The sequence below is a fragment of the Kryptolebias marmoratus genome, linkage group LG12 (assembly GCF_001649575.2).
Source record: "Kryptolebias marmoratus isolate JLee-2015 linkage group LG12, ASM164957v2, whole genome shotgun sequence".
NCBI classification, from domain to species: Eukaryota; Metazoa; Chordata; class Actinopteri; order Cyprinodontiformes; family Rivulidae; genus Kryptolebias; species Kryptolebias marmoratus.
Window position 1 is genome coordinate 13,589,875 of NC_051441.1, and position 24,040 is coordinate 13,613,914.

At 41.9% G+C, this 24,040-nt stretch overlaps 1 protein-coding gene and 1 long non-coding RNA gene across 3 annotated transcripts in view; one reads left to right on the top strand and one right to left on the bottom strand.

The window, feature by feature from the left end:
- mapk8ip3 (mitogen-activated protein kinase 8 interacting protein 3) overlaps positions 1-24,040 on the top strand; it is a gene marked incomplete in the record, with an annotated part of 1,049,817 nt that overhangs the window by 1,020,644 nt on the left and 5,133 nt on the right. The window contains 25 exon segments of the mRNA XM_037978658.1: positions 5,525-5,645; positions 6,100-6,170; positions 6,996-7,081; positions 7,681-7,704; positions 9,224-9,278; positions 11,034-11,265; positions 11,412-11,514; positions 11,882-12,000; positions 12,620-12,631; positions 13,895-13,912; positions 14,942-14,999; positions 15,086-15,238; positions 16,698-16,755; positions 16,928-17,079; positions 17,220-17,276; positions 17,391-17,558; positions 18,134-18,293; positions 19,889-19,939; positions 21,536-21,622; positions 21,731-21,886; positions 22,691-22,856; positions 22,950-23,147; positions 23,234-23,417; positions 23,509-23,628; positions 23,911-23,991. Coding sequence (XP_037834586.1) covers positions 5,525-5,645; positions 6,100-6,170; positions 6,996-7,081; positions 7,681-7,704; positions 9,224-9,278; positions 11,034-11,265; positions 11,412-11,514; positions 11,882-12,000; positions 12,620-12,631; positions 13,895-13,912; positions 14,942-14,999; positions 15,086-15,238; positions 16,698-16,755; positions 16,928-17,079; positions 17,220-17,276; positions 17,391-17,558; positions 18,134-18,293; positions 19,889-19,939; positions 21,536-21,622; positions 21,731-21,886; positions 22,691-22,856; positions 22,950-23,147; positions 23,234-23,417; positions 23,509-23,628; positions 23,911-23,991 — 2,690 coding nt within the window.
- LOC112450943 lies at positions 18,236-21,027 on the bottom strand. Of its 2 annotated transcripts, none has more exons than XR_005233842.1 (3): positions 20,483-21,027; positions 19,592-19,742; positions 18,236-18,347 (listed from the first exon to the last, which is right to left on the bottom strand). It is a non-coding gene; the product is annotated as an uncharacterized LOC112450943 (long non-coding RNA). The 2 variants fall into 2 exon arrangements; XR_003039676.2 differs by having other exon boundaries at positions 18,259-18,363.

Genomic DNA, 24,040 nt, shown 5'->3' on the forward strand with positions numbered 1-24,040 from the left:
ACAAAATAAACATTTGAAATATATGAGTTTGTATGTAATGTATGAATATAATATACAAGTTTCACTTTTTAAATGGAATTACTGAAATCAATCTACTTTTTCATGATATTCTAATTTTATGACCAGCACCTGTACTGTCTCATGGAGGATTCCAGCTGTTTGACAGTCCTGGGTCTTTGTGGGACTTTAGTTTCATGATGCATCAAATGTTTTTCAGCAGCTGGACTCTTCTGTATAAAGCCACGCTGCTGTAATGGAGGCAGTTTATGGTTTAGTAATGTTTTGCTGAAATATGCAAGGCCTTCCCTGAAAAAGATGTTCTCTGAATGAGAGCACATGTTCCAAAACCTGTTTATACATTTCTGCACTGATGGAGCCTTTCCAGATGTGTAAGCTGCCCATGCCACAGGGACTAATGCACCCCTATACCATCAGAGAGGCAGGCTTTTGGACTCTTAACAACAAGATGGCCCCTCTCCTCTTTAGTCTGGAGGATGTTGGATCCTTGGTGTAAGAAAGAAAGAATGTAAAATTTCAATTCATCTGACCAGAGATCAGTTTTCCACCTCAGTCCATTTTAAATGATCTTTGGTCCAGCTTCCTGTTTACGTGATGAAGCTTTAAGCAGCTGGCACAGTAGATGGTACAGTGATCCGTGGAAGTGTTCCTGAGTCCATGCAGTGAAGTCCTGAACAGAACCAGACCTGTTTTTAATGCAGAGGCCCCTGAGGGCCCGAAGATCACAGCATCCATTATTGACCTTCAACCTTTTGAACCTTTGAGTTTAGAGATTTCTCCAGATTCTTTAAATCTTTTAATGATGATATAAACTGTAGATGATGGGATATAAAATCTTCCCAATATTTCTGTATGGAACATTATTCTGAAATGTTTCCAGACTGCAGAACCTCTGCCCATCTTTACTTCTGTCCGATTCAGCCTCTAAGATGCTCTGTTTATCCCCAGTCCTCTCACTAACCTGCTGCTAATTAACTCAATTAGTTGCAAAATTCTCCTCCAGCTGTTTCTGATTCATACTTCTTACTTTACAGCCTTTTTTTAAATGTGTTGCTGCCAATTCAAAATTACCTTATCTATTCCTAAAAATGGTACAACTTAGCTTCAACATTTGATATGTTTACTATGTTTAATTGTGAATAAAATATGGGTTTATGAGATTTCCACACTGTTTCATTCTGTTTTTGTTTACATTTTTCCCAACATCCCAACTTTTTCAGAACTGGGGTGGGATGTTCCTAGAGTTTTATGCCAGAGATACGACAAGATAGGAAAAAAACAACTACTTTCAGTTTTGAAGGGAAAGATTTTAGGTTAAACATGTCTGCTTCAAACCAGGCGAACAGTCAGGTTTAGTTAATCCTGGAGTGTTTTTTTTATTGTTGCCCATTCTGGTGTCACTCTGATCAGAAATGTCTTCATCTCATGAGGTCCAGAACGTTCTTTCAGCTTCTGACGCTGCTTAAATCGTATAAACACTGTTAATAAACTAAAAACAAACAGATACCGTGACACATGAACAGCCTAAACAACTGTGAATGTATTTATGTTTATATTTTATAACAATTATGGCCAAAATGTGCTTTTAGCAACCATTTTTCAGCTTTATTCGACCCCTTATTGCTTTACCTGCAGCCATCCTACATCTCTTCTCTTATCCTGGATTACTTATTTCTACTTTTGTGAGCTATGCATGTTATTGAATCTTTAAATAGTAGTAAAAACATAAGCTCCGTACTCATGTGCCACAATTGAAGACAGAGCATTATTTCTCATTATTATAATCAGTTATTCTTGCTTTTAAAGTTTGTGGGCTAAACTATATTCATAACTCACACTAAAAACATCAAGACTCAAATAGAAAATCTAATTTTAGTTCAGTTTAGTTTGTCACACTAACATTATTTGAAAGTGCGTCACTTTTATTCCAGTTCAAAAAAAGCTTCCACCACATAAAGTGACAGGGCTTCAGCCTTCGAGTAATTAGTTTCACCCAGAGAGTGCAGTCAAACAGAGCGGAGCCCGGCTATGCAAATCTAAAACACACAAGTAAAGAAATGACAGGCAGGATAATAACGATGGAGCGTGTCGATTACGAGCCGTTTGCAAACTCTCCCGACCAGAAAAAAAAAACAGTGTTGAATCTATGTTTGAGCAAGTGCACTCGACACCAAAGAGAACAGAGAGGCAAGCGACAATATCAACATAAACAAATATTAAATTACAGCCCAAACTCCACCTCTTACACTTTTCCCCTCCTCGGCGATGTCAGAGCGGCCGTGGGGTTCAGCACGAATCGTCCTCCTGTTCAAAGAGGCGTCATCTCTTAGCTCGTCTCACCAACCCTCCTTCCCTCTTTAACCTGTTAAAGCTGCTCAGTTTAAAACAACAAAAAATACAGTATTTACACATTAAAGTAGAACAAATTCCTGTAATAATGACTGTATTGACGAGCTAATGGCTAGTCCGGGTTTCTGTCGTCTTAAAACACAACTCTATTCACAAAAATCCAACTACTTATAAACCATCACGTTTCTGTCATTTTTACATTGCGTGGTTAATCCAGCAGAAATATCAAGATGTTCCTGCAAGAAGGCTGCACCGGAAGTCCTACAGCTAGCCGCCGCCGCCACCACTGTTTGCACCTGCAAGTCACCATCAAACATGTAAATAACCGAAATTACCGCATCATGTGAAACTGACGGCGACTTAAAGGGTTATTAGACAGTTTTTGCGTCGACCATTATAAAAACTTGGGTTGTGTTGAGACGACAACAAGGCACTTTGGTCGTAGCCTCTCTCAGACTAGCCATTAGCTCATCAGTACGGTCAGAATGACACTCCAAACTGAGGTCGTTCAAGGAGCTACCTGCAACAGGTAAGATATTGATCGTTCTCAACCTTCCCACAGAGCTTCAACTCAAAAGATCTAAACTATTGCTTTTAGTTTCACTCTTATGAAATAAAGCTTTCATCAAAATAAGATATGGAGGTACTCAGATGACTTGCTATGGTTTAATTTTTATTATTTAGGCTCCTCTGGACCAATCAGCCATTAACTGACCGTTAGAAAAATTAAATTGTGTCTAAAATTAGATGTTTGCTGCTCATTTATCTCACAGGCTCAGTTGTAATATTATATATTTATTGTATACTCATAATTTTTTTAAATGCAGCTGCACTAAAGCACTCAGGTATTAACTCTTCTTGCTCACTAGTTTAATAAAACATTAATAATTGTATCACAAAACCATATCAGAGCATTTTTCAAAGTATGACCAACACAGCCTGTTTAAGATGCATCAACAATTTATTTTAACGGCTCCATAAAAGAGTCAGCTTGACTGCCTGTTTTAATAGTTGAAGTGAATATATTCTCCTTATTGTTTAATTACGACCGTCACATTGCGTTCCCTTTGATTTCTTCTCCAAACCTTTGATGACTGAGGCCAAAGAACACAAAGCGGGGAATAAACAGGTCGCTTTTCGTGGCTCCCGGTGGGGGGATGGGACGGCGTCCTACAGATGAGAAAATCAATAGCGCACAGAGCACCGACACTGTAACCCGATTTGTGCTTCCTTCCGAGGGAGCGGACGGAGAAATAAAAGCAGGGAGAGGGAAACAAGGCCGAGGTTTACAGCGAGCTGCGGGGGAAAGAGCGAAGTCAGGACGAGCGGGGAGAGGACACAATGAGGCGCAGAGAAGAAAACAACAAAACACCCTTACACTGTCGACACGGGCAAAAAGCAGCTCAGATTACAAAGTTATTGGGTTCAGATAATGGTAAACGAAGCCAACAGCTCTGTCTGTGTCCATGAATCAAGACTTCAACAACTGAGAGTAGCAAATGTATCCATCATTGTCACTAAATGTTCAGGTTTTAGCACTAAAACAGTAAAATACCAAACCTCTGTGCTTCTGTTTTGCATGACTGGGATGAACTCATCCATTCTTTTCTTGTGATTTTATTGATTTAGTCAGTTCACACAAAAATATGACTTAATTATGGCCTAAAACATGTAAAAGAAGGTGACAATGTGTTTTAAGAGAGTCGTGGCTATTCAGCACATACCCTCCTCATCGTCCTTTTCACACTCATTAAAAAGAGCCGAAAGTGTGACCTCTCTGCAGTCAAAGGCACTCAGCTCCGGTTTGTCAGGGAAGTAAATTAGCTCCACTTTTGCTCATCACAAGCATCCTTATTGAATTATTTATACTGAGCAGAACGTACCCAGTTAATTCACCCAAAACGCAACCCTGAACGTGCAATTATTGTCGCTCAGTTGGATTTTTTTTTAATCCTCTCCACTTCTGTTCACACAAAAGACCGAATCCTGCGTCTGCGACCCTTCGACGGCAAATCTGACGTTTGGTTGCCTTGGAGTGTTGTGCAGATGAGGTCAGAGGACGAAGGGCTGAATTTGAAGGGTGTTTTCAGGCCAAGGTGACAAAATGAAGGACAGCACTGTGTGAAGCTCTAAATTAGAGCTGCTTTCACTGCAAAGCATGATGCATCAGAAATTATGTCTGTTATTGTGAAAAGATATTTTTTTTTGTAAGATTTAATTAGAAACAAGCTGATATTCATATGAATAAATAAAGAGCTTGATCAAATGCAGCTTTCATAGCAGAGTTTTAGATTAGGACCATATTAATACTAATAAACCTTTTCCTGTTGTTCAGAATTGAAGCTAAAATGTCTGTTTTGGGTGCCGCCATGTTGTATTTCTAAAGCTATGAGCTATAAGAAGTTATCAGATTTGTAAAGTCACACAGAAACACAACAAATAAATTAACCTTTGAGAATCAAGTGTTTTTTCTTGGATAGTTGGAAGTTTTTGTTCCTCTAAAAGGTTTCATCTCCTCAGTTATCTGGTGACTTTTAGAGTCAGCGTTTTGTTTTGTCGTTCGGCACATTTGGGGACTCCTAATACTCCAGCACACGCCGTTGTTTGGTGCATTTTAACGCTGGTTCCAAGGTCTCTCTGCAGTCAGAGGATTACAGTATTAAGACTTTTGTGTACTTGCTGCTGTGGTGAAAAAAAAGGGCGTCTTTGTGAGCGGCTTTACCACGAAACAGACGGAGACACGAGCTCAGTGTTTACGTCTGCTGGATCCCCACACTCTGAGAAGAACATAAAGAGCAGAAAAACCTCGAAAAGTCAGATTGTTTAAAAAGAAAAACTGAAAGTCCATCGTTCCTTGAAGGAATGCAGAGATCATCTTATTGAAAATAACATCATGGGGGACCTCATGCTGTAAATGTACATTCAGTGACTGATGATATTTTGGTCACAGACAGACACGCAGAGCACAGCAAATACGTTATCGTTCAGCTAAAAAACATCTTATTAACAAGACATTAATATTAGCTTATAAATGCACACAAGATGATCTGAGTCTTAATGAGTTTGTGTGAAATTTCTAAAATGCATAGAGGTCGCAGTCCGCTCTGAGCATTTCTTAAATGCTGCACTGTCCCTTTCTGTGTTTCTCTCCCTCCAGAAATTCATCGAGTTCGAGGACACGCTGGAAGCCGAGAAGAAGGAGCTGCAGATCCAGGTGGAGGTGCTGGAGCTGCAGGGCAAGCAGCTGGAGCTGAAGACGAAGAACTACTCGGACCAGAGTGAGTTGGATCCCCTGTGTCGCCTCTGTCCGAGCACATCCGAGCACATCCGAGCCTCCAGATCCTCGAGCTGAAGTCTGGAAATGATCGGAAGCAACAAAAAGCAGGAGGAACCCTCTGTAGTTCTGTGGACGGAAACATGCAGAGTTATTTTTAAATCTTTGGCACTTATTCAAGCTGCCTGTTTAGTTTGTTTTTTGCTTCATATGTTTATTTTTTTCTCAAAAGTTCCTGTAAGATCCGTGACAAAGTTAAGTTTCAGCCTTCATGGTAAGCTGGTGATCCCAGCGTAACATTTTCTACCAAAAGCCGCTGAAGTTTGGATGAAATGAAGCTTTCGTTTCAAAACTAATGAGCGAACTGGTCAACTAGTATGGGTTTGAGGGAGTGTTCTTCTGACTTTCTTTATCTGTATGTTTACGTTCACTCGTTTACCTGCCTGTTTGTTTTCCAGTCACTCGGCTGGAGGAGCGAGAAGCAGAGATGAAGAAGGAGTACAACACTCTTCATCAGCGACACACAGAGGTGAACAAACACGCCACGGAGCCTCAGTTCGCTTCATCTTTAACACTTTAACACCACTGAGCTCTTTAAAATAACTCATTAATCCTTTTTGTTGCTTAACTCGTTGCACCGTGACCGTCAGTGTCTCACTAATTGTTTGCTAAAATGTAAAAAAAGGTGTAAACTCTTATAATCTGTTGTAAATCTTTGATTTCTCTTTTTTGGTCATTTTCTGTCAGGTTTATGTGCACAGACGACTTCTATGAAAGTCTATTATGTCTAAAGTAAATGTATAAGTACACATATATATTTATTTGATTTTAGATTTGAGAAGTGGGTAAAAACGGACACATATCATACATGATATGACCTCATTTTTCTCAGTTCATGATTGAAATAAACATAAAGGAAATCAGTGGATAAAAGATTTTACTGAAACAAAACTGTACATGTTTACAAAACCATCAGGTAAATCTTATGTAATTAGTAATAAATGAATAAATTTTACATTAACATGGTCCATTTTGCAATTTAGTTTTTTTTCCTTTTGGTTTCATTAATGCTTTATTTTCTTTATAAATTTGACTAAAATTAATTTATTTATCTCCAGTTAGCCTTTTTTTCATTTTACTGTATATATATATATATATATATATATATTTTTTTTTTTTTGGGTGGGTAAATAAACTTGTTGAACTTTGGTTTCACTTTTTTTCTAGTTTCACAAAATTATTTTCATTTTGTTGCTATAAACTTTCTTTTTTCTTTGGCTTCACTAAATGTTGGATTTTCTTGCACTGAATCCACCAATGCTTTGGACATTCCTGTCATTTTCTCGGCCCGCAGATGATCCAGACGTACGTGGAGCACATCGAGCGGTCCAAACTGCAGCAGGCGGGAAGCCAGTCGGACGGCCCCGGCTGTGGACGAACGTGAGTGTTCGCCTTGTGGGCGGTGCCACGCCCTCCGTGCTCGGATTCACACTAAAACGTCTCCCTCATTGTCTCGTTGAAAATGTTTTCTGTGTTCTGGACGAACCGGGCTTCTCGTTCGCTCGTCATTTTGACGCTTTCGTTGTTGAGCTCTGAGGTTAGATGCTGTGTGCCAAAACACCCAGCAGCCATTTGGAAAATAATAAAAGTTTGGCGCTTCATCGATCCAACCCAGTCTGGTGCAGCTTCTGTACTTTTGTCATCACTGAACTCTGCATGTTAAATCCAGTAACTGTGTCTGATTCTGGAAATCTGTCCTTGTCTAAGTGACTGAATGAGGCCGGTGTTGCTTTAAAAGCCCTACAGAGGTTTACAGGATGCTTTATTTATGCACTGAAATCTGCGTCGGGAAATAGTTTCTAATCTGAAGCCTTTTTCCTGAGGAGAACAGCACGTCTCTGGTGCAGATTTGTAAATCCGGTGTGAATTTCTGTCTGAAAGAAGGTGTAAACATGTGTCTTTGTGTGTCATGGCAACATTCCTGTCTCTCTCTAATCTGTTTCTGTCCCGTCTGTCCTGCCGGGTCTCTGTTTGCGCAGTCAACGCCACACATGGAGGAAAAGGTAAATCCAACAGGGTCCCAGGCCCGCTTTGCTTTTACAAACCGGCCTGCTTGGATTTAAGGCGTGCCTAAAATCTGCCGATGACCCTCTCCTTGTTTTCCTGGTTTGCTCCAACGCTGCGGCAAGGGAACGTTTAAGCACCCGAAGTTAGGAGTTTGGTCACTTTGAAACGATTTAAGCTTAAATCTATGGCTTTAAGTTAAAAAAAAAACACATAAAAACTATTGGAAAGGATTTATGAGGCAGCCAAGTTGATATTAATGTTGTCAAAATGTTTCCACTGTTGAGTCATTTTTATAACTTTTTTTGAGATCATAAACAAACCTTCTAGCTCCCGTCTCTGGAGGGAATTTATCGTGGACCTCTAGGAACCAAATTGTGTTTTGGAAGCCATTTTCTTACCTTTACCTTTTCAGAAACATAAGGAGTTTTTCCTTTCAGATTCTGAAAACACTGAATAAAATTTCCCTCGGTGTCTTTACCTCGTAACTGTTTCTCACAACACTGGCTGCAACCCAAACCCAAACCATGATTAACCCCCCGTCCTGCTTAACAGTTAGAGGGTTTCTTATTTCTTCACCCTGACGCTGAGCGCTAACTAACAGAGTCCAGCTAACGGTGGGAAAAAGAAGACCTGAAGGTGGTGCTCAGACCTTTGCATGCTGCAGTTAAAACGGACTCCCTCGTGCATTTGGCTTAACATTTTATTCCCATGAATGTCGGAATTATTTTGCATTCTGAAATCAAATTAGGAAACAAGGAATGCTTTATATTATATAATATTTCCCTGATTTTTTTATCTACCTTCTCCTCTTGCTCCATATTTCATGTCTCGTGATCATATTTTTGTCTGTCTGTTTCTCGGGGGCTGGGGGCTTAATTACACAGCAGATTTTAGCTGTTTTTGTGTGGAAACACGTCATCAAATAGTCAGCTTTTATACAGATCTTTACTGATTTAGTTGTTGACATTTTGCCGTGTAGGAAGTGCAGCGTGAGAATCTCAGTGTTGCAAACACTCAGAATTCAGAGAGACTCCAATGGAAGATTTGCCCATTTTCTAATGATTTTTATGCAATTTTGAGTCCCGAGCAGTCAAGGCCCAGTGAAATACTACATTTAAAGCAGATTTATTTATAAGAAATGCAAAGTTTCGAATCAACAACTAACCATCTTACATAATTAGACAAGTTGGTCTGTGTCTATGCTGTCACTAGTGAGTTTTTGAGGAGCCAAATGAAGAATTTTCTAACAAAAAGGGATTCAGCTCTTAGCAGGAAAGCAGTTTGAAATGGTTCTGAAAACGTTAAATTACTCTCTAAATGTGCAGGCTCTAATTAGGAATGACTGTTAGTGTGAGAGATTGTTTAATCTGCAGATTTCCTGGGTTGTTTTGCATCTAAATGCATGAAAAGCTGAGCCGATGCCTGCAGAGGAACAGCTGGTGGATCATGGTGAAACTGATAACCTGCAGTCCGTCTCACCTCAGTCTCCCCCCTCCTCTGTGTCTCCTCCACCAGCAGCAAAGCGGAGCGCCCGCCATCGTTGAGCCTGTACCCCAGCGGCGAGGGCATGGTACGTGGGGGTCTCGGGGGGGCTAGGATGATGCCCGGGAAAGACATGTGGCAGGTCAGCGGGCTCGGCCATTCCACCTTCAGCTCCGCCCATCAGGTGGGACAGACAGGGGAGGGGGGGGGACACCTGTCCTCCTCCTCCACAACCACAGCAGCAGCCTGGGGAGTGGAGGAGGGAGGGGGCAGCCACACCCACGCAGACCACCTCTCCTCCCACGCCTGCTTGTGTCGCTTCTCAGAAAATCCTTTTTCACCACATCAATAAGGAACCAAACGTCTTAAAGTCAAATTGGGGTGTTTGTAGACGTTGACTCAAGCAAGCAGGGGCCACCGATGTGCTTCGTTTATTTTTATTTTGTCTCATGCAGTTTTTTTTGTAACTGTGTGATTATTTTACTGTTACTGTGGCACTTCTACCATCTGTGGCTGTGTTACTTTATGCCTACACATCAGCCTTCCAAAGAGATTCCCAAAGATTTCTCAGTGAAAGAAAATGTTTATTTGCTGTGTCTTATTTGTGTAGCAAATAAACATAAAATAAACATTTTATAAGTGAGGAGAAACACTTATAAAATTACAAGCAGTTTAATATTTCAGATCTTTTGAAGTGGGGTCCTGTGAGCAAGGTTATGAGTAATTAATATCTTACCTGTTGTAGATATCTCTGTAAACAAGCTCAGTTTGAAGGAAAATAATTGAGTTATTTCTGACAGGACCAGTCTGAGTGAAGCTGAGACCAGAGTGGATTGGATTTAAAGATGACTGCAATCCATTTTGGTCCCGGTCTCACTCGGACTAGCCGTTAGCTCATCGGTCTTGTCAGAATCAAACAATGTTTTCTTCAAGCTGAGGTCCTTCAGAGAGTTTTCTGCAACAGGTAAGATATTAACTGTTCATAACCTTTCCACAAAACCGCACTTTAGAAGATCTGGGCTATCGTTTTAAGTGTTTTAGTTAAATCTGTAACAGGTTAACGTCAAAGATTTTAATTTTAGATGAAATCAGTCTCCAGGGAAAACTGGTTCAGTTCAGTTTACTTCTTGATATCCAGCAACTAACTGAGACATTTTCCTACCACAGTAGTTTGGAAAAACGCCGCTTGTGTATCTGTTTTCACCTATTTTTGTTCGTTACGTGCCACAGACGTCCAATTTTACCAGAGTAATCAGGGGCTAGAGGCCGTCGTTTTGAGGGTTTTGGGAACAGAGCAGAGCGGAGCGTGTTCGCGGTCTGAAAGGAGTTCAGGTTGCATGGTCATTTACAGGCAGTTTCAAAGCAGAGCCTCAACAAAGAAAGAAAAGAAAGAGAGGCGAGCACGACTAAAACAGAATCCACTCCGTGTCCCTGAACAGAGCAGGTGCAACTCTAAACTAAAACAAGTAGAACCACATATTGAAGGAAGCCTTCTCTGAGGTTAAAAGTATTAAAATGTTTATTGTTTAGAAGAGAAAACAAACTGCTTTTAATCAAACTACTCTGTAGTTGATCTTACATGCTTATATTCAGGATGGCAAAATGAAGGAATTCATCATAAAATGTATTTTTTAAAGAAGTGATAAAACCCAGATTTATTCATATTCCCTGTTTGGATCTTAATATAGATGTAAAACAAAAGAAACTTTAGATAAAGGCCTTTAAACCAGTAAGACCAGTGGCTCGTGCAGCTTTTTTTCCTTGGCGTCAGTGATGCTTATGTTATTTTTTCCTGTTTTGATTCCACGTCCCTCCTTCCTCGCTGCCGCCGTCGCACACGAAGGAGGACGGATCGGAGTCGGACTCGGTGGCGGTCACGCCCAGCAGCACGGGAAGCAAATCCAACACGCCCACCTCCTCCGTGCCCTCTGCCACCGTCACGCCCATCAACGAGGGCTTCTTCCCGCAGTCGGACTTCGACATGACGCGCGCCGGGAACCGCAGGAAGAACGGCAAGCGTCTCAGCCGGAACATGGAGGTGCAGGTTTCCCAGGAAACCAGGAACGTCAGCATCGGTAAGAAGATGTCACCCATAAAAAAAGACTCAGAATGAAAAGATGTCTTTTTTTTACACTTTTTCATTTTAAAATAATTCAGAATAGCATTCAGTATCTTCTCGGCTGAAACGGAGCTGCTGTGTGTTTTTGTGACGTTTTTCCAGGGATGGGGAGCAGCGACGAATGGTCTGAGTTTCAGGAAATCATTGATTCCACACCTGAGCTGGAGATGTGTGTGGATCCTCGAGTGTACGGAGGAGGAAACAGGTACCAAGACACCAGGATTATCTGTAAACGTGTGTTGTACGAACTACCCGTCTCACACCAGGAGCAATGAAATCATCGTCACTATTTTTGTCTTGTTGCACGTGAACTAATAAACATTTACTGTTTATTTCTCCTATATTCTCACCACTTTCCAAAACACATTATAAGAATTAGATTTCTGGAAAGTAGGTTGCTTGTATCGTTGTCAAGAGTGGAGTTTATTCTTCATTATATGAGATATCACTAAGACTTTTTCCCCACTAAAAGAATTCAGGCGTAGTTTCATATATGTATTTAAAACACACAACTCTGACTGTGCAATTCCTTTACCGCTGTCTCATAAAATCCCAATTTCCGTGTCTCCCAGCCCCTCTCAGGGCATCGTGAACGAAGCTTTCGGCATCAACACCGACTCTCTCTACCACGAGATCAAAGACGCCAAATCGGACATCATCGGGGACGTCGACGCCGGAGCCGAGCTGTTAGGTACGACGTGACGTCCTCAGAGCTTCTCTCTTGGCTAATATGTTTCATTTTGAGTTAAATGCTTGAAATTAAATATAAAAAAAGACTGTGAAGCTGTATGACAGCAGGCCCATACAGGATAAAACTCCACCGTTAAGGGAAACGGGAGCAGATGTCTGAGAGGCAGCGACCATTTTGTGTTTCGCAGAGCTTAGAGAAACAGAAGCTTCTTGTGATGCTGTGAATGCGCCGCTGCACCGATGCTTTCCTTGCATGTCAGGCTGCAGCACTGCATCACTGCAACATCACCCCCCCACCCCCACCCTGCTCCACCATCTGTGGGTCGCAGCCACAACCTCAGCAGTCCATTCATGCACTTACTTTTATCATTTATGTAGTTGTTGTTCTTTACAAGCAGATTTAATCAAGTCTGATACCAGTTTTATGTTTCTTTTGTGGTTAGACTTTATTTTAGGCGTCTGCACTTTCACATATTGAATTCTGAGGGGTTTTTTCTGCTTTTTTGAAAAGGAAATTTGACCCGTTTTACTGTCCATCTGTTAACCTCTCACTCATTTCTGATTTTGTTTGTTTTTTGTTTTTTTTCTCTTTTATGTGCTTCTGCTGGTGAAACCCATAGGCGAGTTTTCAGGTGTGTATCTTGTCTCGTGTTGGTTGGTGTCATTTTCTGTCTCTCAGCTCCTTCCTCTTCTCTAAACTCAACATTTCAGAGCAGATATTCAGTGCATGCAGATTATAAATGAATGCCTCACTGTAGCTCTACTCATATGTTACTGATTAGATGCTTCATTAAGACGCAGGAAATTTGTAAATCTGTTAACTTCCAGTTCAGCTAATTTCTTGTGAAAGTTTTTCATGACACTCTGTAGCTAATTTAGCCTAAAAGCTTGCAGCTAGACGAAATCAGAAAGCTTTTTGTCTTGTCTAAATCCAATCTGAGTCCTCTAAAATTCAAATGTAATGCTTTAAGTGTTTCTATTTAATATATTTTTATTAGAATAAGTGATGTATACACCAGAATCTGGCTTAATCATCACCGAAAAAAGCAGGTTTTCCTAAGAATTTAAAAGTTGCCGCAATTCTTTTATGACAAGCTCTTATAAAAAGTTAGCAAAACACAAAATTTACCTCAGCTTGTACAACTTGTGGAAGCAGGGAAAATGTTCAAAGTAGCGTTCCTTGAAGGATTGCTTCACCTTTTATGCCAAAGCTTTAAAAAAAACATGATTTTAGTGCTCAGAGTATATGTTAGGGATCACTCTCAGCTACTACCACAACACACTTTAGCTCAGTATCTGTACAAATGACTGACTTACAGCCGTTTTGATGTTTCCCTAAATTGATTGCGTGTGGCGGCCATCTTGCACTAGATTGACTCCAGACATTAATCAGCTGTAGACGTACGTCGGAGGATTATAGTCTGAGGTTCATGAGATACAGTATTTCACTAACAGACAACAACCCACACATTCAGTCACCTGATCACCCTTCAGGTGAAAATAAAGCTGTAGAGCCACAGAAAATGAAACTGCTCTAAAATCAAACTAAATATTTTCAATATTTAGTGATGTAGTAATAAAATCATTAAGTCCTTTTATTAGTAGTCTAGAAGCTTCTTTTTCATGTAAATATTTTTTATTTAATTGGGTCACCCCTGGCATGACGTGGGAGGGTCCCAGGGTCTGATAATTACTGAATGAACCAATCTGGGGGGCTGAAGGAAATCTGATAATCTTAATCTGTGTCTATAGATGCTTTTCAGTCCCACTTTAAATCCAAATCAGTGAAAGCTCTTCATCCTCTCTTCTTCTCTCGCTGTCCCTCTCTTTCTTCTCGTCTCTGATCTGCTCTTCTCACCTTTTTCTCCTCCACTTTCTTCTTCTCCTGCCTGCAGTCCGTGATGATTTCTTCGGTAAGGCGCTCCGTGGCCTCACACGTCCTCCACCGTTGCTTGTTTTCATCATTTCCGCCCAGCTTGCGAACCCCTCCTGCTGCCGCCTCGTGTCCGTTTTTGTACGGCTTTCGCACATCCCAACCCCTGAAGTTTTTTTTTTTTTTTTTTTTTTTAACATTTGTCAAAAAAAGGCTCATTCACACCAGCTGTGTTTGCTTATTAAGGACGGAAACATCCCAGAATGAAAACCTAATTAAAGAAAGCAGCCATAAGTGGACTCTCAGTAAGACGTACAGTATAAAACAACACACATTTTCAACACATTTTATTGAACAGAGAAACAAAACATGAGAACAAAAAGATCGTTAGAAACAAATCTACCTCCATGTTGTCCAGAACATGAGAGGTGTTTGTTAATAAGTTAAATCGAGGTTTTACGTTTCCTCTTTTGTCAAGTTTTAAAGTTCAGGATGAAAACAGAAACACAATCAGATCCCACGCCGACACTTTATTAGAGAACATTTTTCTCTGGAAACAGTAAAACTATTTCTATTTTTTGCTCTTTTTGGCATTTTGTTTTGTTCAGTTTTTACACATCCTCACGCCTGTTTATGTGCTCGTCCGTTTCGCTGCTTTGAGTTTCCAAGCCGATTTTCTGACCCTAACTGGGATTATTAGAAATCATTAACATGATATTAGGCTGAGCATGATCAACCTTTAATCCTGCATGTTTGTGTCCGTTCTGTTCCAAGACCTTTGAGGTTGTTCCTCAAGAGTAAAATGTTGTCATTTTTTTATTATTTCACCCCGTTTTACTTTGTTTGCCCGCTGCAGCCTTGTTGTTAATTACAGATCCTCTGGAATAATCAAATAATTTCACCTTTGTGTTGAAACATTTCATACTTTTGTTCTCAAAAGTGTGTTGACGTTGGTTTGTTTGGAGAGGAATGCATTTAGGTTTTGAATCGATCGACCGGAGTCATTTTTTTCTGGATCTTATAAATGATGTGATGACTTCCAGAGACACGAATGTGACGTGTGTTTCAGGGATGGGGAAGGAGGTGGAGAACCTGCTGACGGAGAACAAACAGCTTCTAGAGACCAAGTAAGAACCACGAGGAAGATTTTTGAAAAAAAGCTTATATGCATCTTTTTTTGTAAACTTTCCTCCGTCGTTCTTCTCTTTGACAGAAACGCTCTCAACATTGTGAAAAATGACCTTATTGCCAAAGTGGACGAGCTGTCGAGTGAGCAGGAGGTGCTGAGGGAGGAGCTGGAGGCGGTGCGGCAGTCCAAGAACAAGGTGGATGCCAGGGTGAAGGAGCTGGAAGAAGAGCTCAAGAGGTGAAACAAAGAGCAAACACTGAGCTGCTTTCCATTTCATACAGATTTGTCAGACAGGAAGAGTCAGTAATCAGATGAGATGGAATCCAAAGCTGAAGGACTTGAAAGCCCCAGGTTTGTCCTGGAAACAGACACCAGAGAAGAAACATGACAGGAAGACGTCATATACACCTTTTAAAATGAGCTTGGAGCTTTGATAGACTGAATTTTGTCAGTTCTCACACCTTTTATGTACAAAAATTCACAGAGCAAAAGGTTTTGGTTGTTGCAGGACTGGAGCAACTCAGCTGATTGACCAAACCTAATCGTGACAAAAAAATTAAAAAATTAAAAGGCTTGAATGTTGATACTATAGCTACAGCTAAATGACTCAAATAAACACACTGAAATGTCCGTTTTCATCATACTGCTACCACAGTCAGTTTTATTATAAATAATACAGTTTCACATCTAGTAGTTTGGTTTTCCATCCATCAGTTTTACTCTGCTTATCCATGTTGGGTCATATCAGTAACACATCCAGGAGTGAGACCCAGACCTTCCTCTCCTCATCGACACTCTCCAGCTCCTCCTGGGGGATCCCAAGGTGCTCCCAGGCCTGACAGGATATGTAATCCCCTCACAGAGTTCTGGGTCTGCTCCTTCCAGTGGGACAGGCACAGAAAATGTCCCGAAGGAAGCAGAAGTGGGCATCTTAATCAGACGTCCATGATGGAGATCCTCAGCTTATCTGTAAGGCTGAGGCCAGTCACCCTATGAAGGAAGCTTATTTCAGCTACTTGTATCTGGGATAACGTTCTTTCAGTCATTATCCTCCTGACTGTAGGCGAGGGTTGAAACATAGACAGACCTCACCCCCGACACCGTTTTGTCCGGCTTGGAACCATGACCTCGACCTTCGAGGCGCTGACTCTGATCCCCAGCTTCACACTCAGCTGTGAACCGTTCCAGTACACGCTGAAAGTCACGGCCTGAAGACGCCAACAGAACCACAGAGATCCCGAGGTGCCCAAATTCTCCACGACGGCTCTGTCAGATCCTGTCCATGAACACAAACAGGACCAGAAACGATGGACAGCCATGGTGGGTTCCCTCTGCACCGGAAAGGGTGCAGAGCAGCTCACGGATAATAAAAAACAAACTTTATACGTAAAACGTTGAAAATTGTTCCCACTCTCCTTTGAAATACTCCTCAAGGAAACAAAACAACTAGAAAATAGGAATTCTAACAGTAATTGTGACTTTTGATCACATTCAGGGATAATTAAATATCCACAGTCTTGGGTTGCTTCATGTTTTCTTCACTGATCCAGTTGGTTGTAGAGGCTTTGCTCACTCGAACTTCAGTTCCAGCTTGTTCGACAAAAATGTGATCTACTTTTAGTCCTTGTTGTCAGAGTCTAAAAGCAGAAATAAATACTTATGTCTGTAATTTTGTTCCTTCTGTTTCTGGCTCCAGGTTAAGAGCAGAAGCTCTCGGGGCGTCTCGGGACTCCAAGGACGAAGGAGGCGATGAAGTGAGTGAAAAATGACTTCCTGGTTCGAAACATAAAATTTGAATTTGTGGGGAGGATAAAAAGCCTTTTTTCAGAAAACTATTTATGAACTGACAGGCCTGAGAAAATGTTAAAAATCAGTGATTGATGCATTGCTGATAAACGTAACGGTTTTATTTTTGTATGTGCCCAGCTTTCTTCGCCCATGCAGGATGGGGACATGTCGATGATCCAGCGGCGGCGGTTCACCCGGGTGGAGATGGCCCGGGTCCTGATGGAGAGGAACCAGTACAAAGAGAGGCTGATGGAGCTGCAGGAGGCTGTGAGGTGGACCGAGATGATCCGGTGGGTCAAAATGATCTTCAGTTTCCTTCTTTTATATTTAGAAATTTGAATATTGAAGTGTTTTTATAGCGTTTTTCTTGTTAAACCTTTTTGTAAGTAATGTACAAAGATAAATTTAAAGTTTTTTTTCCTCTCTTCAGGGCATCCAGGGAGAGTCCTCCAATCCAGGAGAAAAAGAAATCCACCATCTGGCAGTTGTGAGATTCCGCTTCCATTAAAGTGAAATCGAATCAAAATGTCCTCACGGCGAGGTAAAAACAAAACCTGGAGATGTAACCCCGTCCTTCTCTGCTTCTCTCTGCCCCCCGAAGCTTTGCACGACTCTTCAGCTCGTCCTCCAGCCCTCCGCCCGTCAAGCGGCCGTACTACAGCGTCAACATCCACTACAAGTCTCCGTCGCCGGCTCTGACGCAGCGCCGCAGCCACACCATGTGTCAGATCTCCACCTCCAACCGCACGCTGGAGTTCTTCCCTGAAGAGTGAGCTGCAGACCTTCATCGCGCCTAAAAACCCGTCCTCTTCCTCCTCTGCTTTTTTGGTCTTAACACCTGAATGCTCGCTTGTGGCGGCTTGCAGAGTAGAGAGCAGCACTGCTATACGCTGCAATTATTACTGCTTTTTTTACGTCCTACTAAGACAATTACCCTTATTTATATTTATGAAAGCCTTCCTTTAAGGAATACATATCGCTCGCCGCCTTTTAAAGCCAAAGTTTTAGACTGAAGATCATTTTATATCAACAAATTATAGTGTCAGAGGTCAAATCTTAAAAATGCTTTAAAGAATCTCCTTGAAATCTCATGTGATCTGTTTGCACACAGTATGTGTTGAGGAGGACAAATTTAACTAAATTTAAATAACATTACAACGAGGTTCAGTTTAAAGAGATGACAGAAGACAGCTTCGCTTGAGCCGAACAAAAAGTTGTTTTCCGACGCACTCGTTTGCTTTTCGCTGTCCTCGTCCTCCTCTCCTCTCTGTCTCCCGCTTCTGGCTGGGCTGGCCGGGCTGCTAACGCTTCGCTCTTCTCTCCCTTCCCTCCCGGTGCTTCCAGACTGGCGAGTAACGGTGTTGCGTCTCTCCTCAGTGACTCGGCGCTGCTGGCCCGCCGAGAGCAGCGGCGGGAGCAGTACAGGCAGGTGCGTGAGCACATGCGCCGCGACGACGGCATCATGCAGGCCTGTGGCTGGAGCGTGCCGTCTCGATTCAAGCAGGTAAACGCACGCGCTCGAGTCTTTCCCTCCGGTCCTCCTCATGGAGACACAAATCTGCAACGGGGACAGTCTGATTGATTCGTAAAAAAACAGAAATAGGAAGTTAAAGCTTTTTGCAAGCTTACTAAGCAAAATGTAATTCTTATACGGCGTGTCAAAGTAAAAGGCATTTAACACAGGTTAATAGTGTTTGGAATAAATGCATGAGAATAATTAAATTTATCTTAAACCAACCAGTAGTTTGATTCATCAATAACTCATAAAGAAGTGTTGGCAATTTAACAGATTGTCTTATTAAGCAAATCTAATGAAAAGATGAAAACTAAAACACCTTTTTCATGCTTTCCAGTTTATTTTGAAGGCTCTTTTAAATAAAATCTGTTTCCCGAATGCACTACCTAAAACCTTTAAACTACCAAAAACTTCTTTATATTTAGTTTCCAAGCAGGCAGACCTTCTTGTGATCCTTTAAAGTGGTCCTGATCAATAGTTCTTCTGCCATAAAGGCTTGAATGGCACAGAGGCTATTAAAAGTCTGGGTGGAAGTTTAAATGCGTCAAACGCTGCAGAGCTGCTTTTTTTTTTACAAGTTGTTGTTGTGTATTTAAAACATTAACAGATTACGTCCCTGCAGACGTCACTTTTTATAGTTAAACCAACGAACAGACGCTGCGTCTTGAGTCAGACTTCATCTGCAAGCTGAAAAACGTCAAACAGAAGCGACAAGCCAGTGAAAATGAGCTCCAGCTTTTCTAACATTTCAACATACTTTTAATAAAAATGCATGTTTCTATTTTCGTCTTGGTGGACATATTGTTGTGATTATTTCATCTGGTTTGATCCAGATCTTAGCTTCTGAGTACTGATCCCATATATGTCAAGACTTTGGAAACAGGACTTCTGTAGCTGATATTAAATGAAGTGGTGGCTGCACCAATCTAAAACTATTCCGGATAATTATTGTGACGTGCAAAATGAACGGCTGCGGCGTGGCAAGAGGTAAAAACTATAATGAGACATAATGAGGCGGCCTGTGCCACAAACAATAAATGGTTCCTACGCTCACAGTAGTTTAGGTGTGAGGAACTCACATGTCCTTAAAGGGATTCAGAGTGAAAACAAAATCAAATTTAAGAGATGAGTTTAGGATTGCCGTGTAAGCAAGTAAAAAAAGTGGGGCTGAGGAGAAGAAGGTTGAGTAGCACCGCTGCAAAGTGTTATAAAAAGGTTTCATGTCTCCTCAAGTGTTTGGAAGCTGTGGATTTAAGAAAACGCAGCTCAACAGGAATAAATATTACCTTTGCTGTGGACTCCAAGCTGAACTTAATGCTGTAGCAACAACAGAAATAAAACCCATCAGGGTCTGAACATATTCTGTTCATTCCTGACGTTGATTTGTTGATGAGACTTGTGAGAATAAAAGCCTTGTCCTCCAAATCGATCCAGTACCTGAGGGGAAAGCAGAAAGCCTTCAGCTTCTGTGGTGTTTGGTTTGAAGCATGCCAGCGTGTCCTCGAGGCTGACTGCGGTCGGCCCGAAGGCTCGGTAGCCGAGTGTGTTGGTAGGCAGGTGGCTCTAACTCTGGTCTTCCACAGACTGGTGGTCAGACGGACAGCGCTAAGGACAGCCCGCTGAAGAGACAACAGGCAAGTGAGACCGACAGAGTGCTGGCCAGCATGCGCCTTTATGGCTCCCCCTCCCCTTATTAACCTTTAACCACCTGAATCTCCGACCCCTGCAGAGGCTGACATCTGCTGAACAAAAACAGGGAAAAAAAAAAAAAATTATAAATGTACGGCTTTTGTTCAACTTAACTCCCAGAAATGCATGAATGTTAAGAATGTTTTTTTTCTATTTTTAGGTGTGATGTGTTGTGATGAAGAGTACAGAGACTACAGCTCTGATAAAATTCTTCTTCTGTAGAGTCGACCCCAGACTATTTATTTTGACCCCGTTCCTGTTTTGCAGCTTTTTTACCTTTAACCTCTGTCTGTCTCAACCTGCCCTACTAAACACATTCAAGTAGTAATCTCTTTAATCTCTGCTTCGTCTTAGTGTTGTTCTCTTAAAGGTAAAAAATCTACAGTTTGATGGTGACCAAAGCTTGTTTTTACAGCCCTTATTCTGAAAAAGTTGGAATGTTGTCTAAAATAAAAAATATTCGAAGATCATCGGCCTCCAATACTGACCTTTGACCTTGTCCTTTGAGCTCAGAGATTTCTCCAGATTCTGTAAATCTTTTGATGATTTTATGAACTATAGACGATGGGATATTCTGTCTTCACAACTTTTTGATGAAGAACCTTATTCTGTAATTGTTTCACTATTTTTAGATGCAGTTTTTCACAGACTGGTGAATCTCTGCCCAGCTTAACTTCTAAGAGATTCAGACGCTCAAAGGTCCTACTGACCTGTTTAAAAATTAACCTAATTAGTTGCTAATTGCTCCTCCAGCTGTTTCTGATTCAGACCGTTGATTTTTGCCACCTTTTGCTGCTCCTGTCTCCACTTTTTTAAAATGTCTTGCCACAATCAAAACCTTTTTCCCCACCAAAAGTGGAAGTATTTTTTAGTTTAAGCATTTGATATGTTTAGTATGTCCCATTGTGAATAAAGTCTTTACTTATATTTTACTCAACGTCTAACTTTTTCAAAAATGGGGTTGTATGTTACTGTAGGCCAGGGGTGTCCAACCCTGGTCCTGGAGGGCCACCATCCTGCATGTGTTACTTGTTTCTCTGCTCCAACACACCTGATTCAGTGGTTAAACCACCTCTTCATGTTCTGCAGAAGCCTGTATATCAGCCATTGATTCAAACCAGGTGTGTTGGAGCAGAGAAACAAGTAAAACATGCAGGAGGGTGGCCCTCCAGGACCAGGATTGGAGACCCCAGCTGTAGCCTCTTTTAGATCCTGTTTCTGTGTCCACTACTTTAAGTTTGTGGAATAACTTTCGTGCTTTCATCCAGTTTCTGGCAATGAAAATGAGATTGAATTAAAGTGTAACTGAATCCATTTGAATATGAAGAAGAAGAAAGAAACAGAAAAATAGCTTTGCACCTTTGTGTTTAGCAGCAGTCAGCAGTTATGTGCCTCATGCATGAGGCAGACGTATCAGTTTCACCTCTGATGATCTACAGAAGAGTTGGTTTTCTAATCTGTCTTTGTGATCAGGGTGATTTCAGATGCGTTGATAAAACCTCTCCTCTTGTCTCATGACTGCTTGTCACATCTGCCTGCAGACCAATGAGAAAGACGATAACCGCATGAAGAATGTCCCCGTCCCGGTGTACTGTCGTCCCCTGGTGGAGAAAGACCCCAACAGGAAGGTGAGAGGGTTGCCACGAAAGAAGCCATCGCAGCTTTGCAGACCTGGGTTTCGCTTCATTTGCCTGCTCGAATTTCGTTTTTATTTTTGCACCTGTGCACGCTTGTAGTTGTGGTGCGCAGCAGGAGTGGACCTGACGGGATGGAGGGCCAGCAGCCAGGAGGTGGCGCCGACCAAAGCACCATCAGGCATCAGCGACCCTCTGCAGGCTGACGAGGACAAAACGGACAAAAAGACCAACCATACGTCACCTGAGAAGAAAAAGGTAGAACCTCTGAGGACAATAAATGTCCTCTGTACCACTTTATGATAAAGGTACCTTTATCAGCATCTATTCATGCTTTAAAAGCAGGTTTTTCATGAGTTTTTAAACACCTTTATAAACCATTAAAAATCAGTTATAAAACTTTATTCTTACATTAAAGCAAGCTAACTATTTGGCAAGAAATAAACTTTTTTTGCTAGTTACTCAGCTTGTTTTTTCTCCTGCCACCTGTTTTGTATATTAAAGTGTTTCTGTCATTTTTATTTAAAAAAAAACAGTATATCAAATATGTCAAAGTAGAATGTTATTTTAATCTAGTAATGTTGTTTACCTTGAATGAATACAAACAAACTTTGTATTTAGAAATGCTCGTAGTGTTTAAATTCATGACAGATGTTGAAGAAATACAGATAAACAGTGAGATTGGAGAGTACAGATCAGTGTTGGCTCACTATTTGTCAGCAGGACATGAGTCCAGCTCACTTAGTGACTACATTATGACTATTTATTAGTCATTTATAATATACTTTTATTGTAAAGTGGTACCATCTCCTCTACCCTTTAATACAGTCAACATTGCACCATCAGATTTACGCTGATCATAGATCCATCGCATGCAGGGAGACTGTAACCAGGTTATTTTTGGTTTCTGGGATTTACGGATGTTTCTTTAATGGTTTACATGCAGGCAAGCAGTTGTAAATACAGACAAACACTTAAAAGTGAGACTCAAAGCCATCTTTAACAGTGAAGTTTAAAAATCGGCCTTTGTCTCGTCATCATCAACGTGTTTCCCCCCGGCAGACGAAGGAGCTCCAGGAGACGGACAGCATGAACAGTCGAGTGTGGATCCTCACTAGCACCCACTCCGCCAGCAAGGTGGTCATCATCGACGCCAACCAGCCGGGTTCCCTCGTCGACCAGTTCAACGTCTGCAACGCCCACGTGCTCTGCATCTCCAGTGTGCCGGGTCAGACGGAGGCCGCTGCTCCCAGCCCAACACTTTGGTCTGGTTACGTCCGTGTGGCGCTTTATACGCCTGTGTGTGTGTTTTCGTTTCCAGCTGCGAGTGAGAGCGATTATCCAGCAGGAGAAATCGTGTTGGATCCAAGCGACAGCGGAGCTGGAGGCGGAGAGGACACCGGAGGGGTGGAGGGCATGTTGGCCGGCATCACGCTCGTCGGCTGCGCCACAAACTGCAGCGTCCCCCGGAGCAACTGCTCCTCCCGTACCGACACGCCCATCATAGACAAAGGACAAGGTGGGCTCCGCACCTTCCTGACGCGGGAAGACGACGGCTCTACAAACCATGTTGTCTGAGTTTATTTATCCGGTGTTGTGCTCCAGCCCACACTGCTCCCCCCTCCAATGGGAAGCTGCACCCCGCCCAATCAGCGGAGGAAGCCACGGAGGCCACAGAGGTCCCCGAAACAACGCCAAACCACACAGAAATGAGATCCGGACCCCCGGGACCCTTCACGGAGCACGTCTTCACCGATCCTCAGCCTCGTCCGGCAGACTCCTTCGATAGGTAGGGTGTGTGTGTGTGTGTGTGTGTGTGTGAGTGAGACACGACTCCACTGGGTGAGGGATACTGGTTCTGAGCAGCTCTGTCCATACAGGAGCACGGGCCAGTCCAAAGAGGAAGCCTCTCAGCCCACAGAGTCAGAAGATGGAGGGGAAGAAACCAAAAACTACACCAGCGTGGCCCCCACCATGTGGCTCGGGGCCCAGAATGGCTGGTGAGTCACACTGCAGCGCTGTCGATGACTGAAACCTTTATTTGTCTTTCAGAACTCTGCCATAAAAAAAATCATACTTTTTTGACTAAACCCATTATAATGTTGATGTATTTACAGTTACAAATAAAAAGGTAAGTAATAACAGGAGATTTTAAGCCATAAATAAGTTTGGGACTTCCTAAACACACATCATGTTTGAAGAAATTCAGCTTGTCTATAAAAACAAAAGTCAAACCTGACCATAAGCTTCTCAGACTTAACTTTCTTTTCTTTTCCTTCAAGGCTTTATGTCCACTCAGCTGTTGGGAACTGGAAGAAGTATCTCCACTCCATCAAACTCAAAGACTCGGTGCTCAGTCTGGTGTAAGACAAACACACCCGCTTTTCAGATCATGTAGTCGTTGATAACAGT